This window comes from Oncorhynchus mykiss, chromosome 2, assembly GCF_057628025.1.
Source record: "Oncorhynchus mykiss isolate SJ-2025 chromosome 2, ASM5762802v1, whole genome shotgun sequence".
NCBI classification, from domain to species: Eukaryota; Metazoa; Chordata; class Actinopteri; order Salmoniformes; family Salmonidae; genus Oncorhynchus; species Oncorhynchus mykiss.
The window spans coordinates 74,073,708-74,088,133 of NC_143023.1; the positions used below are offsets into that span (position 1 = coordinate 74,073,708).

The following is a 14,426-nucleotide window of genomic DNA, read 5'->3' on the forward strand; positions in this document are numbered from 1 at the left end:
TGCTGAATGGGTGCAAAACAACGACTGAATTCTAATCCAAATAATGCATTTTAAATTAAAGTTAGTCAAGTGAAAAGGAGGATGTCCACTTGAATCCTCAGCCTGGGAACATTGACATTGGTTTCATGAGGTTTAAGGCACACAACTGGGCTCACTTTCCCACAGCGTGGACAGGACAGTAAGGCACCCATTCAAAGGCAACTGAAATTAAAGGGTCATAAACTATATGTCATATGTTCTACTGTGCACACAAACCTCCTGTGGCAGCCAGCAGTATTTTTGTGGTACAGTAATTCTATGGCTATCTCCTCATGTTTCTACATACAAATGATAGTTTGCAGGAAAATGCATATCATTTAGTTTTAATGTATGGCTCGAATACTTTCCCAGTGAAAAGATTGAAGAAATTCTGTAAAAAGCATGTTAAGGTCATCTCTGATCATTACTGTAACTGTACAAAACTGTCTTATAAAGGGAATGTGTTTTAGTTGAACATATTCAGTGGAGATAGATGTATAGTGAATCCCCCAACACCTGTTTGCTAGTATTGAGGGTTAGAAGGGTTAGGTCTGGTTAGTCCAGTTAGTGTTGGGTCTGGTTAGTCCAGTTAGTGTCATCTTGTTAGGAGACGGCCTGAGAACACCAGGTAGCAGTAGAACATGCTACAGAGCTCCTCCCTCTATAGGAGTCTATAGGAGTGAGGAATACCACACACTGTGTGCACTCTTTCAGTTAAGATGATAAGCCAAGATCCTAACTCTGTGATCACTGAAGATCCCATGGCACTTATTGCTAGAGTAGGACTTAACCCCACCGTCCTGGATAGACTCCCAACATGGAACCATGAAGAACTTCTCCTTAGCCTGTTATAGGCTCAGTCAATCATCATCACTTCTCTGCTGGGTCTGGTGTCAGTCTGACGTACTTTACTCATGGTTGTGATACACTACACCTTGGTGACAGATGGGATGAGGAACACCCATACAATATCAAGCTGAGCCATTATATAGTCTTTGGTGTAACCGTACATTTTGGGTGAATGCTACTGTTTTGGTTTCAATGTTATCAACATGGTTGTGTCCAAACGTGACTACTGTAATGAATACTCAGGACGAAAAAGGTGTAGATTCACACGCAGAGCGCGGCAGGTGTTTATTACACCTTTCACAGAAGGCAGGAATCGTGATCACAGGCAGGCAATGGTCATACACAGGTAGGCAAACAAGCAGGTGAATCAAAACTAAGACTGATGGCTATAACTGGATCTCACAAACAAGCTAGGAAAAGGCTTAATAGAGTCAAAACAAACAATACCTCACAAAGGCACAAACAGAATGAACTGAACTAAATCAGGAGCTGATGATACCAGGTGAGTAACTAACACAGGTGAAAACAATGAACAAAAATTAAATGTGTTCAAGAACACAAAGAAACAGGGATACGTTCAAGAACACAACCAAACAGAACACAGAACAAGTTTGACCAAGAAAATATATACAGAACCTTACAACTACTGTATCTAGTTACTGCTTTAGATTTTTTTTTAGAGCATTTTTCACACAATATTTTTCAGCAACAAAGGAACCAACCCATATCCTATTTCTAATAAGTTAAGTATGTTTTAGTCAAGCATGTTCAGTGTTTCGTGTAAAAGCTATACAGTAGACAGAATGGCGCTTTGCAAACCTTCCCATAACCAACTACATGACAAGCATATAGAATTTATTGTTGATAGCGTCTAGTCACTGCATGTTTAAAATGTGGCAACACAGGCTATTTCACTACACTACAGGGAGATATTGGACTGTAAATTGTATGTGTCTTGAACCACAGTAGCTGTTACGACAAGCTCTGGAAACTGCATTGCATTTGGCAAAAGCAGAGATTTACCCTCAGGCCCAGAGTTGATTAAAATTACACCCTTTAATCTTACTGGGGTGCATAGTATATGTTGATGATATCCTCATTTCTCACATTATGAAAGTGTCAGGAAGTTTTGTGTAACTGTTATGCAAAGCATTTCATATGGGCGTCTTGAAGAATATAAATTTTGAAGACTTGTTAACCAATATGGTTTTAAAGCTAGAATCCTTAGCTAAAACAATAACAAAGAATTTCCCCCACCTCTGTTTTGGTAAAATACTGAGTGTTGAGAAATGAAACCACTCTTATAGACAGAGCTATGGATGCAAGGACTGACCATCTATGATATCAAAATGATCATTTTAACCATGCTTTAAGGCTATACAGTTTTTGTTTACATTTACAGTTGAAGTCTTAAGTTTACATACACCTTAGCCAAGTACATTTAAACTCAGTTTTTCACAATTCCTGACATTTAATCCTAGTACAAATTCCCTGTCTTAGGTCAGTTAGGATCACCACTTTATTTTAAGAATGTGAAATGTCAGAATAATAGTAGAGAGAATTATTTATTTAAGCTTTTATTTCTTTCATCACATTCCCAGTGGAATTTACATACAGAAGTTTACATACACTCAATTAGTATTTGGTATCATTGCCTTTAAATTGTTTAACTTGGGTCAAACGTTTTGGGTAACCTTCCACAAGCTTCCCACTGTAAGTTGGGGGAATTTTGGCCCATTCCTCATGACAGAGCTGGTGTAACTGAGTCCGCTTTGTAGGCCTCCTTGCTCGCACACGCATTTTCAGTTCTGCCCACAAATTTTCTATAGGATTGAGGTCAGGGCTTTGTGATGGCCACTCCAATACCTTGACTTTGTTGTCCTTAAGCCATTTTGCCACAACTTTGGAAGTATGCTTGGGGTCATTTGGAAGACCCATTTGCAACCAAGCTTTAACTTCCTGACTGATGTCTTGAGATGTTGCTTCAATATATCCACATAATTTTCTTTCCTCATGATGCCATCTATTTTGTGAAGTGCACCAGTCCCTCCTGCAGCAAAGAACCCCCACAACATGTTGCTGTCACAGCCGTGCTTCACGGTTGGGATGGTGTTCTTCGGCTTGCAAGCCTCCCCCTTTTTCCTCCAAACATAACGATGGTCATTATGGTTCTATTTTTGTTTCATCAGACCAGAGGACATTTCTCCAAAAAGTATGACCTTTGTCCCCATGTGCAGTTGCAAACCATAGTCTTGCTTTTTTATGGCGGTTTTGGAGCAGTGGCTTCTTCCTTACTCAGTGGCCTTTCAGGCTATGTCGATATAGGACTCGTTTTACTGTGGCTATAGATACTTTTGTACCTGTTTCCTCCAGCATCTTCACAAGGTCCTTTGCTGTTGTTCTGGGATTGATTTGCACTTTTCGCACCAAGGTACGTTCATCTCTAGGAGACAGAACGCGTCTACTTCCTGAGCGGTATGACGGCTGCGTGGTCCCATGGTGTTTATACTTGCGTACTATTGTTTGTATAGATGAACATGGTACCTTCAGGCATTTGGAAATTCCTCCCAAGGATGAACCAGACTTGTGGAGGTCTGCAATTATTTTTAGGAGGATTTGGCTGATTTCTTTAGATTTTCCCAGGATGTCAAGTAAAGAGGCATTGGGTTTGAAGGTAGGCCTTGAAATACATCCACAGGTACACCTCCAATTGACTCAAATTATGTTAATTAGCCTATCAGAAGCTTCTAAAGCCATGACATGATTTTCTGGAATTTTCCAAGCTGTTTAAAGGCACAGCCAACTTAGTGTATGTACATTTCTGACCCACTGGAATTGTGATACAGTGAATTATAAGTGAAGTAATCTGTCTGTAAACAATTGTTGGAAAAATGACTTGTGTCATGCACAAAGTAAATGTCCTAACCGACTTGCCAAACTATAGTTTGTAAACTAGAAATTTGTGGAGTGGTTGATAAACGATGACTCCAACCTAAGTATATATAAACTTCCGACTTCAGCTGTACATTGTTTCCAAACATTGGAGTGAAACAAGTTTTTATTTTGAGTTCTATAACAGTTGAACTAAGCTCATAAGTCATTTATAAGTTATATTCTTCAAGAATCAATGGGTACATATTATTAATTTAGAAGTCCAAAAATTGATGTAGCAACTGCAGATTCTAGCTTTAACATTATTACATTCCAGTTGCGCAACAACTGTAAACTTTTAGAAATGTCAAATTGTGTGCATGGTGCCAGACATTATTTTACAGAGTATGTAAATCATCTAGGTCCATATGTCATAGAGTAAATCAACTCTTTCACGCACTGTACAGTGCAGCTGGGCTCCAGCTTTACTTAATATAGTAGATACCAGTTGTACCAGAACCACTCTGCTTCCATGAAGATGCTGTGCTTTCCGTCCTATAGCAACCTTCAATGCAGAGCTTAAACTTTTTTAATGAGATCAGGGTTGGGAGATATATCTATAAGCACCGCCACGTCCTGCTGGCTTGGAGCCAGGAGAATTAGTGCTGCAACAGGAAGAAAAGGCCTTTGTGTATGAGTGAGCAGTGAGGTGTTTAACTTTCCATGCTCCTCTGCTTGCACAGGAGCCGGTTAACTTCACTGGCAACTCTTTCACTGAACTCCAAGCCTGGCGCTGCGCACCAACACTTAAATGTGTATGTGTACATGAGGCTGTTTGAGTTCTGGCTAAACATGTTTGTTCAGATGCTATTTCCTGCTATGGATGCAAGGTGCTATTCCTGTGTGCAGTGTTTGCATACATCTGTCAAGACAAAGCACATCAGGTTTTGCCTCTGGCCCTTGTCTCACACATTATACCAGGCCTTTTTTGCATAACTGGCCTGAGGATTGGCCTGATGTTGAGTTGCTGGGCTCAGAGAAGTTTCAGTCTATTTGAAACCTGTCCAGAGGCAGTTAGAACATAATCCTCCCATCCCGCTTGTCCAGTGTACTGCTTGGCTTTCTATGAGCGCTTTAGATCATCCAAGTGATAATTGTGGTAATTGCTGAAAGTTTCACCGACTGACAAGAGCACAAAACCACTACTCTTTGCTTGGTAACAGTAGCTTAGATGTGTAAGAAGGTAGCTTTTATGTCTATAATATTGTTTGTATGTCACTAACATCTCTGTGTATCTACTTTTCTCTGTCAGGTAAATGTGTGAAGATCCAGAGGAAGCAGGGCCTGTCGTCAAGCATGGACAGCAGCAGCAACAAGCACTCCCCCAGCAACAAGAGGAGCGGGGCCCCCAGCCCAGTGGCCCTCCGGCCCCTAAGAGACCGCATCATCCACGTCTTGGCCTTGAAGGCCTACAGGAAGCCTGAGCTGCTGCTGTGGCTGGAGAGGGAGAGGGCCAGTCCTAAGGACAAGGCTGATCTGGGAGCAGTACTGGACGATGTGAGACCTCTAGAACACAACACGACACTAAAACTGTATTCTGGCACTAGGCTGCAGGTGCATGGTAGGCACTGGTTTCACTGAGTAGAGATCAAACTCAATAACGCACAACTTTTGCATATTGTGGTCCAATTGTAATACATTTGAAATTAATAAACCTAATCTATTTAGGTAAATGAAACACATGTAAAACATCACAGCAACTTTAAATGTGCCTCTGGGATTCAGGTGCATTTATAAGCAATTCTAAACCCCTCTAGGGGTTCCAAATGTAGACACTGCAAAGTAGCCTCTCTCTCTCGCCGCTTTCTCGCTCTCTTTGTCACGGAGCCATTCTATTTGTGACTCTAACTGAACACAGTGCTGGTGTAAGTGCTGTGTTTACTATGAATTACTTGTTAATAGTGAACAATGTATTATTGAACTTTGACAGCCTGCCAGTTGATCCTTTTTTTAACCAGGGTCAAAACTGCAACTAATGCTTTAGAGATAGACGGTTCAAATGTGTTTGTCATTGATTTGCAGGTTGCTAAACTGAATCCCAAAGACCACAGCTTTACTCTGAAGGATGAGTTCTACAGTCATGTCCAGAAGGATTGGCCCGGTTACCTAGAGGAAGAGAAGCAGCTCATCCATAGGCTCCTGGCCAGGTGGGTGTGGCTTGTACTTCTACTCACCTGTCTTCTCTACCATCATACTCTCCTTCTCATTCTCACCAGTGAATATTTTAATGTTTCCCTCTATATCAACATGATGTTGGTGTCATGGTGGAGAGCCCCCCTTGTCTGTAGTTCATTTTAATGTAACATTGTAAGCTTCAGTACTTGGATGATTACCTCTCCTCAGTAGCGGGGGGCTCTGATGCTTTTTGACAACGTGCTGGCACTAAGACTGCAGGCCCACTGGATTACTGTGGCAGGCTGCTGTGATCATGTTGAAAGGAGAGACTCTAAATGACTATATCTCTGCACAGATAATGTCTTAATGGGGTGGGGGGGGGGGGAATATTCTCTGCATGGTGTTGCCAAATAGCATTAATGTAGAGGACAGCAGCCTGGCTGAGCTTTTCAGAATGAGAGAGTGGACATCATTTTGGATGGATGTCCACGTCCTGCCTGCTTATTGTGCAACTGGATGTTGCCCTTCTGTTTACAATACTGACTCACATGTTAGAAAGAGCCTTTTGAATGTACAGGATACGGGTGCTGTTGACTTGGCTCATAACTATATCTCCGTTCTTGAATCATAATGAAGAGCCTTTTTCTATAGTTTATCTCAGAGAGAAACTTAATTTGGATGTGATTAGTATCAGAATCCAACCAGGCTGGCAGCCTAGTCTGTCAGAGGATCTCATGTCTGGAATGTCCTGAAAGCCAGTGGTGCTTCCAGCAGATTCCATTGATCATCTAGTTAAAAAGGTAATGTGGCTGCTGTGGGAGGTATGATGGAACTCTGATTCCAGTGAGATTTCTGTGAGGAAGGAGCTGGAGGAAGCAGATTGCCAGTGGAGAGAGGAGTGTTTAGCCTAACATAGCCTGCATCTGGCACCATTGTTCTCCTCACTGAGATGACTGGACACTGCTCCGCCTTAGTGCTTGTCTCTTACAGATGTAATCTACAGATAGCCTAACACTTTGAAACATGCTGGCAAACTTGTCAGTTTCACTTTGAGGTCAAGTGTAGAAAACTGGTGTGTTGTAAAATATTTTGGAGTGTAATTTCTGTCTGACAGCGTGGTTCTATTTGTTCTTTTGCAAATATTAATAGAAACAGCCACATCTAAGGTATACTTTGCTTGTAATTTATGTATCTTGATCCTGAAGTTACAGTAACCAAATGGTTCTTTCTGTTTTGTTGTGTAATGTTTTCATCTGTTAGCATGCCCCAACTCTTTCACTTCACTGGAGACCATACAATTGCAGTTGGAGTTTGAACCATTATTTACAAACTAATACGTCTGTCCAAAGTCAAGTTTAAAGCTTAAATTATCTTCCCTAATATAGACGGAATAGCAAAGTAAAAATGCCTTCCCCTTCTAATGTTGCAGGAAACTGCAGCCACTGAGCAGCAGTAGCCAGTTGAAGAGTTTCCAGTCAAACCATTCATTCCACAAAACCCCTGGGGATTCTCCGTCACAACTCAGCCCGGTCAAAACTCCCTCTGTGGTAAATACCCACCTTCCTAACTCTAAAATAATGTCTACGTCCTGCCCTTCCTCACTGTTTATTTTCTTGATATTCATTAGAAATGAAAGAGAATGCAGAGATTAATTTCAAGGCCTAAATTAGTGGATCAGTGTTATGCCTTTTGACAAGACATACTGCAGAATAAGATTGAGTACGGAAGAAATGAGAGGAACGTTTCTTGGTGTGGCAGCATCTGCTTTTTATTTATGTGAGTGCTGGAGGCAGTTCAGTCACTGCCGTTTTCAGGAGCCAGTTGGGATGTTTTAATGGTTAGTCTTTGCCAAAAAGTCTTACAGGTAAAAACCTCTTCTCTACCCCTTCACATAGAAACGCCCATTTCCCTCTGAGCTATCTGATTGTCAGACCCCCAAGAAGCAAAGACTATTAGACCACAGTTTACCCCTGCAGTCCCTTTCCAATGGACACCTTGGTCCCATTGGAGCCCGTAGCTCATCTGGTCCAGGCAACACCAGTGTACAGACCAAAACAGAGTTTGAGAGAACCAACAATCACATCCAGGGAAGCCCTAATGGTCTCTACACACGGCACAAACTGGATGGTTCCTCCAGCATTCCCAAGCTGGAGAGGACCGAGCCGGTCCCAGCAGTACCAAGCCCCAAGGCCCCACAAACAGAGCCCTCCATCTGCACTGACCAGCAGCTAGCCAACGGCCAGCACAAAAAGAAGAAGTCCAAGAAGCACAAAGACAAGGAACGGGAGCACTTAAAACAAGACTGGATAGAGAACAGTCCCGACCTGAAGCAGAACCAGGAACATTTCAATGGTAAGAAAAGCACCCTCTCATTCCCAATGTAATTTTCAACTAAATCATATAATTCTGAGACCTTGTTGACTAGAATGATAGCAGAAACAAACATGTTGATAATGATACAGTAATCATATCCAAGGGTATATTTACAGCAGAGTTTCCGATAGCCGGTAGTAGCTGATCATTTCTTTTTAAAAGCCAATAAATAAAATTGCCGCTGGTCAATTGTCCGGGAGAAAAATAAATCCTATTGCAAATAATGCTTTTAGCCTTTTCATTGATGGAAATACCAGTCAATGGAAATACATTTAACTGGACAGCATCTCAAACAACAAACCACCTTGCAATGAGCTGGAGGCAGTATGCATTTTGAAAACATACTTAATTGTTTGAAACCTGAACATTTTAAAACATATGATGAGGGATGTCTTACCTTGCTTCAAAGTAGCCTAGCCACAATCAGACCCTATCTGTGGAGGCAATTATTTTATATCAACTTTTTTTCATTCTCCAGTAGACAAAGGCACAATCTTAGTCATATTAGCAACCCATGCTAGTTGTTGCATCTCCCCTCTTTCTAAATTTCTACCCCAACCTACATGAACATATTACCTCAATTACCTAGACTAAACTGTACATTGACTCAGTACCGGTACCCCCTGTATATAGCCTTGTTATTGTTACTTTATTGTGTTAGTTTTATTTATTTTATTATCAAGTAATTATTTTCTTAATTATTTTTTCTTAAAACTGCATTGCTGGTTCATTTGATTTGATATTTTCATCACTGTCACATGAAACGGCTTGCATGTGAGGTGCCATTTTGACAACAGCTAATTGTATTATGGAGCGAACATTCGTGCGCATTGCTGCGCTTATAATGTGAAGAAATAATCAATCATCAACATTTAAAGCTAAACGTTCTGATCTACTGCAAAATAATCATTGCTTTTAAATATATATACATATTTAGCCTAGGCCGTATGAATTTGGGACCTATTGTCCCACAGCTGTCCCAGAGTTTGTTTGGAATAGGCATTTTTTTCTAAGCTGACCAAGCTGACCAATAGAATAGGTCAACGTTTCTACTATGGGGGATAGTAGATCGACATAGACTAGTGATTTTTCTGCTCGTTACTCGTCTTGTTGTCCGAGGAAAAGTAAATTTGGACAGTTATTCTAACATCTACAAAGTGCACATCAGACTTCGATCGCACAACGTTGCATCCTTGACTTGCATGTTCTGTTAATATGAATTACTATAATCTAAAGGTGATTTCTGTCATTCTTGAACACTGTGCTATCTAACCTCCAAACTAGCTTCAATGCCATACAACACTCCTTCTGTGGCCTCCAACTGCTCTTAAACGCTAGTAAAACCAAATGCATGCTTTTCAACCGTTCGCTGCCTGCACCCGCACGCCCGACTAGCATCACCACCCTGGATGGTTCCGACCTAGAATATGTGGACATCTATAAGTACCTAGGTGTCTGGCTAGACTGTAAACTCTCCTTCCAGACTCATATCAAACATCTCCAATCTCAAATCAAATCTAGAATCGGCTTTATATTCCGCAACAAAGCCTCCTTCACTCACGCCGCCAAACTTACCCTAGTAAAACTGACTATCCTACCGATCCTCGACTTCCGCGACGTCATCTACAAAATAGCTTCCAATACTCTACTCAGCAAACTGGATGCAGTTTATCACAGTGCCATCCGTTTTGTTACTAAAGCACCTTATACCACCCACCACTGCGACCTGTATGCTTTAGTCGGCTGGCCCTCGCTACATATTCGTCGCCAGACCCACTGGCTCCAGGTCATCTACAAGTCCATGCTAGGTAAAGCTCCGCCTTATCTCAGTTCACTGGTCACGATGGCAACACCCACCCGTAGCACGCGCTCCAGCAGGTGTATCTCACTGATCATCCCCAAAGCCAACACCTCATTTGGCCGCCTTTCGTTCCAGTTCTCTGCTGCCTGTGACTGGAACGAATTGCAAAAATCGCTGAAGTTGGAGACTTTTATCTCCCTCACCAACTTCAAACATCTGCTATCTGAGCAGCTAACCGATCGCTGCAGCTGTACATAGTCTATCGGTAAATAGCCCACCCAACTTTACCTACCTCATCCCCATACTGTTTATATTTATTTACTTTTCTGCTCTTTTGCACACCAATATCTCTACCTGTACATGACCATCTGATCATTTATCACTCCAGTGTTAATCTGCAAAATTGTAATTATTCGCCTACCTCCTCATGCCTTTTGCACACAATGTATATAGACTCTCTTTTTTTTCTACTGTGTTATTGACTTGTTAATTGTTTACTCCATGTGTAACTCTGTGTTGTCTGTTCACACTGCTATGCTTTATCTTGGCCAGGTCGCAGTTGCAAATGAGAACTTGTTCTCAACTAGCCTACCTGGTTAAATAAAGGTGAAATAAATAAATAAATAAAAAATAAAAAAAATTCTAAGCATTGTGGGTGGCCGCCCTAATCAGGTTACGTATGCACATGGGTCCGGTAAATCTCTCAAATGTCCGGTAAATGAAAGCGCTGCCGGTCAAATATCTGGCGCCACGTTTTCCTAATGGGATCCCTGATGTACACTACTTCTGGCCTATGCACACATGGAAATCAGAGCAGTTTAATCATTAGAAGAAGCACCTACTCCGTTTATTTGAGCCAACAAGATTACAGCATAGACTGCCCGGTATTTGTATACATACGAATAAACACTTTCCATATAGACATAAATATTGTCAAACACTCTGAATATACAAAATAGCAAAGATCACAGTCAAAATGTCTGTTTTTATTACCCATATTTACTGCAGTAGTAAAACTACTACCTCATTTGGTAAAGTATTATGAAACTTCAAAGGAAGCTATCCCAAATAGGTTAAGTGACTTATCTAGAAGGCTCATGGTAAATTGCTGTAGGTTTTCAACAGAGTGACACTAAATCAGTGAGCTGAAGAACATTTCCAGTGGAAAGGGTGCTGTGTATGTAGCTTCAGCACCGAAGACGTGGATGTCGATTAAGGCAGCCCCCCCCCCCCACCTCTCTGAGTCAGACGGGTTGGGTTAAATGCGGTAGACACATTTCAGTTGAAGGCATTCAGTTGTACAACTGACTAGGTATCCCCTTTCCACGAGCAACCCCCATTCCTTTCCCTGGCTAGTGTGTACATGATTGACTGTGGAACAGCTGGGTGACCCACGGTCCATCGAGTCAGCAGGCTGCTCTGCCTCCCAATCTGGAGCGCTGCTGGCGTCACCGCCTGCCTTGGAGCAGGTCTCTTATCAGCAGCACTGATAAACGACTCCATCAGCCTTAGTATGATATGAGCTTTGTCACGTTTGCATTGGCAGATTACATTAACCTTTTTTTTCCTCTGCTTGTGTTTATCTCCAGACCATGAGGGGGCTAAAACACCTGTCACTCGTACTTCACCGGAAGAGCTGCCCGACTATTTCATGTAAGTTGAAACACACTGCTTCATTCATAAGTCCTCCAGAATCGCCCTGGGTTGCTGAGTGGTGCTGCTAGGTTAATCTGTTATTTGAAGCCCATTCAAGCTGTAAACATGGCAGAAGTGAAGCCAGTATGTGCTTTCAAAGTCTCAGGTTCTGTTACTACCATCTGTTGCTTCAATGTTTTCTTTAATGGTATGACTACTTTAACCACTTTTGTTGTGAAAGGAATGTGATTTGTTCAAAAAGGTCTGGATTCAGATTGAAAATATTCACATAAATAGTGGAAAATGTGAACGTTTAAATGGTCTGTCACATGTTCAGTAATAACAGAGCTTCACAGAGAATGACTTAGAAAACAAATGATCTAATGTCTTACATTTCCACATCTTGAGAACACATCTCTGTGAAATCATTGCTGAGTCAAAGGCCATTCATTCTGCTAATCTGCAGTGCCACCTGCTGGAGAGATGTTTATATAGATGGGTTGGTTGATTAGTAGCCTCTGAGTCCTGGATGTTCTGGTTTTCAGGGGAAATGGAAAGAGAGCCTGTGGCACAACTTCCACGTTGGACGTTAACAAGGCGACACGCCATCTTAACTCCTCCACATTTACTGGTTTGGTTGAACCTCCCCTGATAGTTTTTTCTTCCTCTAATCAAGATCATTATGTAGGGATCTAGTTTAAGGTGTTTATTTTACACCTGCTACGTGGCATAAAACATGCAGGGATGGTTTAGATTATTATATGGAAACTATATTTAATCTCCAATGTTTATTGAAAACGTAAATAAATGTCAACAATGAGCAGTTGTTTTCTCTCAAATACTGTATATTCTGTATATTTCTGGCTGTACTTTGGACACTGTGTTAACAAACCTCCAGACGAGCTTCAATGCCTTACAACTCTCCTTCCGTGGCCTCCAACTGCTCTTAAATGCATGCTCTTCAACCGATCGCTGCCCGCACCCGCCTGCCCGTCTAGTATCCCTACTCGGGACGGTTCTGACTTAGAATATGTGGACAACTACAAATACCTAGGTGTCTGGTTAGACTGTAAACTCTCCTTCCAGACTCAAATTAAGCATCTCCAAAATTAAATCTAGAATCAGCTTCCTATTTCGCAACAAAGCAGCCTTCAGTCATGCTGCCAAACATACCCTCGTAAAACTGACTATCATGCCGATCCTTGACTTCGGCGATGTCATTTACAAAATAGCCTCCAGCACTCTGCTCAGCAAATTGGATGTAGTCTATCACAGTGCCATCCATTTTGTCACCAAAGCCCCATATACTGCCCACCACTGCGACCTGTATGCTCTCGTTGGCTGGCCCTCGCTTCATATTTGTCGCCAAACCCACTGGCTCAAGGTCATCTACAAGTCTCTGCTAGGTAAAGCCCTGCCTTATCTCAGCTCACTGGCCACCATAGCAACACCCACCCGTAGCACACGCTCCAGCAGGTATATTTCACTGGTCACCCCCAAAGCCAATTCCTTTTTGGCCACCTTTTCTTCCAGTTCTCTGTTGTCAATGACTGGAACGAATTGCAAAAATCACTGAAGCTGGAGACCCATATCTCCCTCTCTAACGTTAAGCATCAGCTGTCAGAGCAGCTTACAGATCATTGCACCTGTACATAGCCAATCTGTAAATAGCCCACCCAACTACCTCATCCCCATGTTGTTATTTGCTCCTTTGCACCCCAGTATCTCTACTTGCACATTCATCTTCTGCACGTCTTTCACTCCAGTGTTTAATTGCTAAATTGTAATTATTGTTCCACTATGGCTTATTTATTGCCTTACCTCCCTAATCTTACTACATTTGCACATGCTGTATATAGATTTTTTTTATTGTGTTATTGACTGTATGTTTCGTTTATCCCATGTATAACTCTGTGTTGTTTGTGTCACACTGCTTTGCTCTATCTTGGCCAGGTCGCAGTTGTAATTGAGAACTTGTTCTCAACTGGCCTACCTGGTTAAATAAAGGTGAAATTAAATGAAAATACATCATTACAGTTGTTGGTTAGCTAGCTAGCAAATTTTAGCCATATTAGTATAGGCATGGTATCAGTCAGAACACCTCAAAACAAGACATGGTATCAATAACAAGATACAATGACCTGACACAAGCCACCTACGCTTCCCCACATGGCAGCTTTTTGTCATTGTTGCTAACTACTGCATCTGGCCAACCAGAATCACAACAATACACAGCTTTCTGCCCCGTTGAATTGTGCACATCGTTTTCGTGACGTTGTCAGCTAACCTGTCTATTTCTACCTCCTGATGTGGCCATTCCACGTTGCCTGTCACAGCTGGCCAGACTAGACCAGACCATAGTGGATGGATGCCATGGGCCTGTGGTTGTTGAAATGACAGCTCACAAGATGTTACTGTCTCTCTTTCCAGAAAGTACAACATCATCACAGCCTCAGAGCAACGGCAACAGTACAAGGAGGATTTCTGTGCGGAGTATGATGAGTACAGGGCCCTGCATCACCGGATCGGTACAATCACAGAGATGTTTGTTCAGCTGAGCTCAAAGATCAACACTCTCTCCCCCGGTACACAGGAATACAAGGTATGAGCAAGGAACTGACGTCACTTCCATACACAAAACAAAACACTTCTGTTTAAACATTTAAAGACCTGGCTTGATGAACTTTCAAGGGCTTACTAAATG

General features: G+C 41.9%; 1 protein-coding gene across 2 annotated transcripts in view; it reads left to right on the plus strand.

Annotated features, from left to right (window-relative positions):
- The window catches only part of LOC110495989 (RNA polymerase II elongation factor ELL2), a 41,884-nt gene that overhangs the window by 22,913 nt on the left and 4,545 nt on the right, over positions 1 to 14,426 (plus strand). The window contains exons 5-10 of one of the 2 annotated variants that reach the window (XR_016488245.1): positions 5,051 to 5,295; positions 5,821 to 5,945; positions 7,343 to 7,460; positions 7,809 to 8,265; positions 11,677 to 11,740; positions 12,268 to 14,324. Coding sequence is in view for 1 of the 2 variants with exons in the window: in XM_021571578.3 (XP_021427253.1) it covers positions 5,051 to 5,295; positions 5,821 to 5,945; positions 7,343 to 7,460; positions 7,809 to 8,265; positions 11,677 to 11,740; positions 14,153 to 14,324 (1,181 nt within the window). In the remaining variant the exon portion in view is untranslated. The remainder of the gene's footprint in view (positions 1 to 5,050; positions 5,296 to 5,820; positions 5,946 to 7,342; positions 7,461 to 7,808; positions 8,266 to 11,676; positions 11,741 to 12,267; positions 14,325 to 14,426) is intronic. The other variant, XM_021571578.3, reaches the window with a different exon arrangement.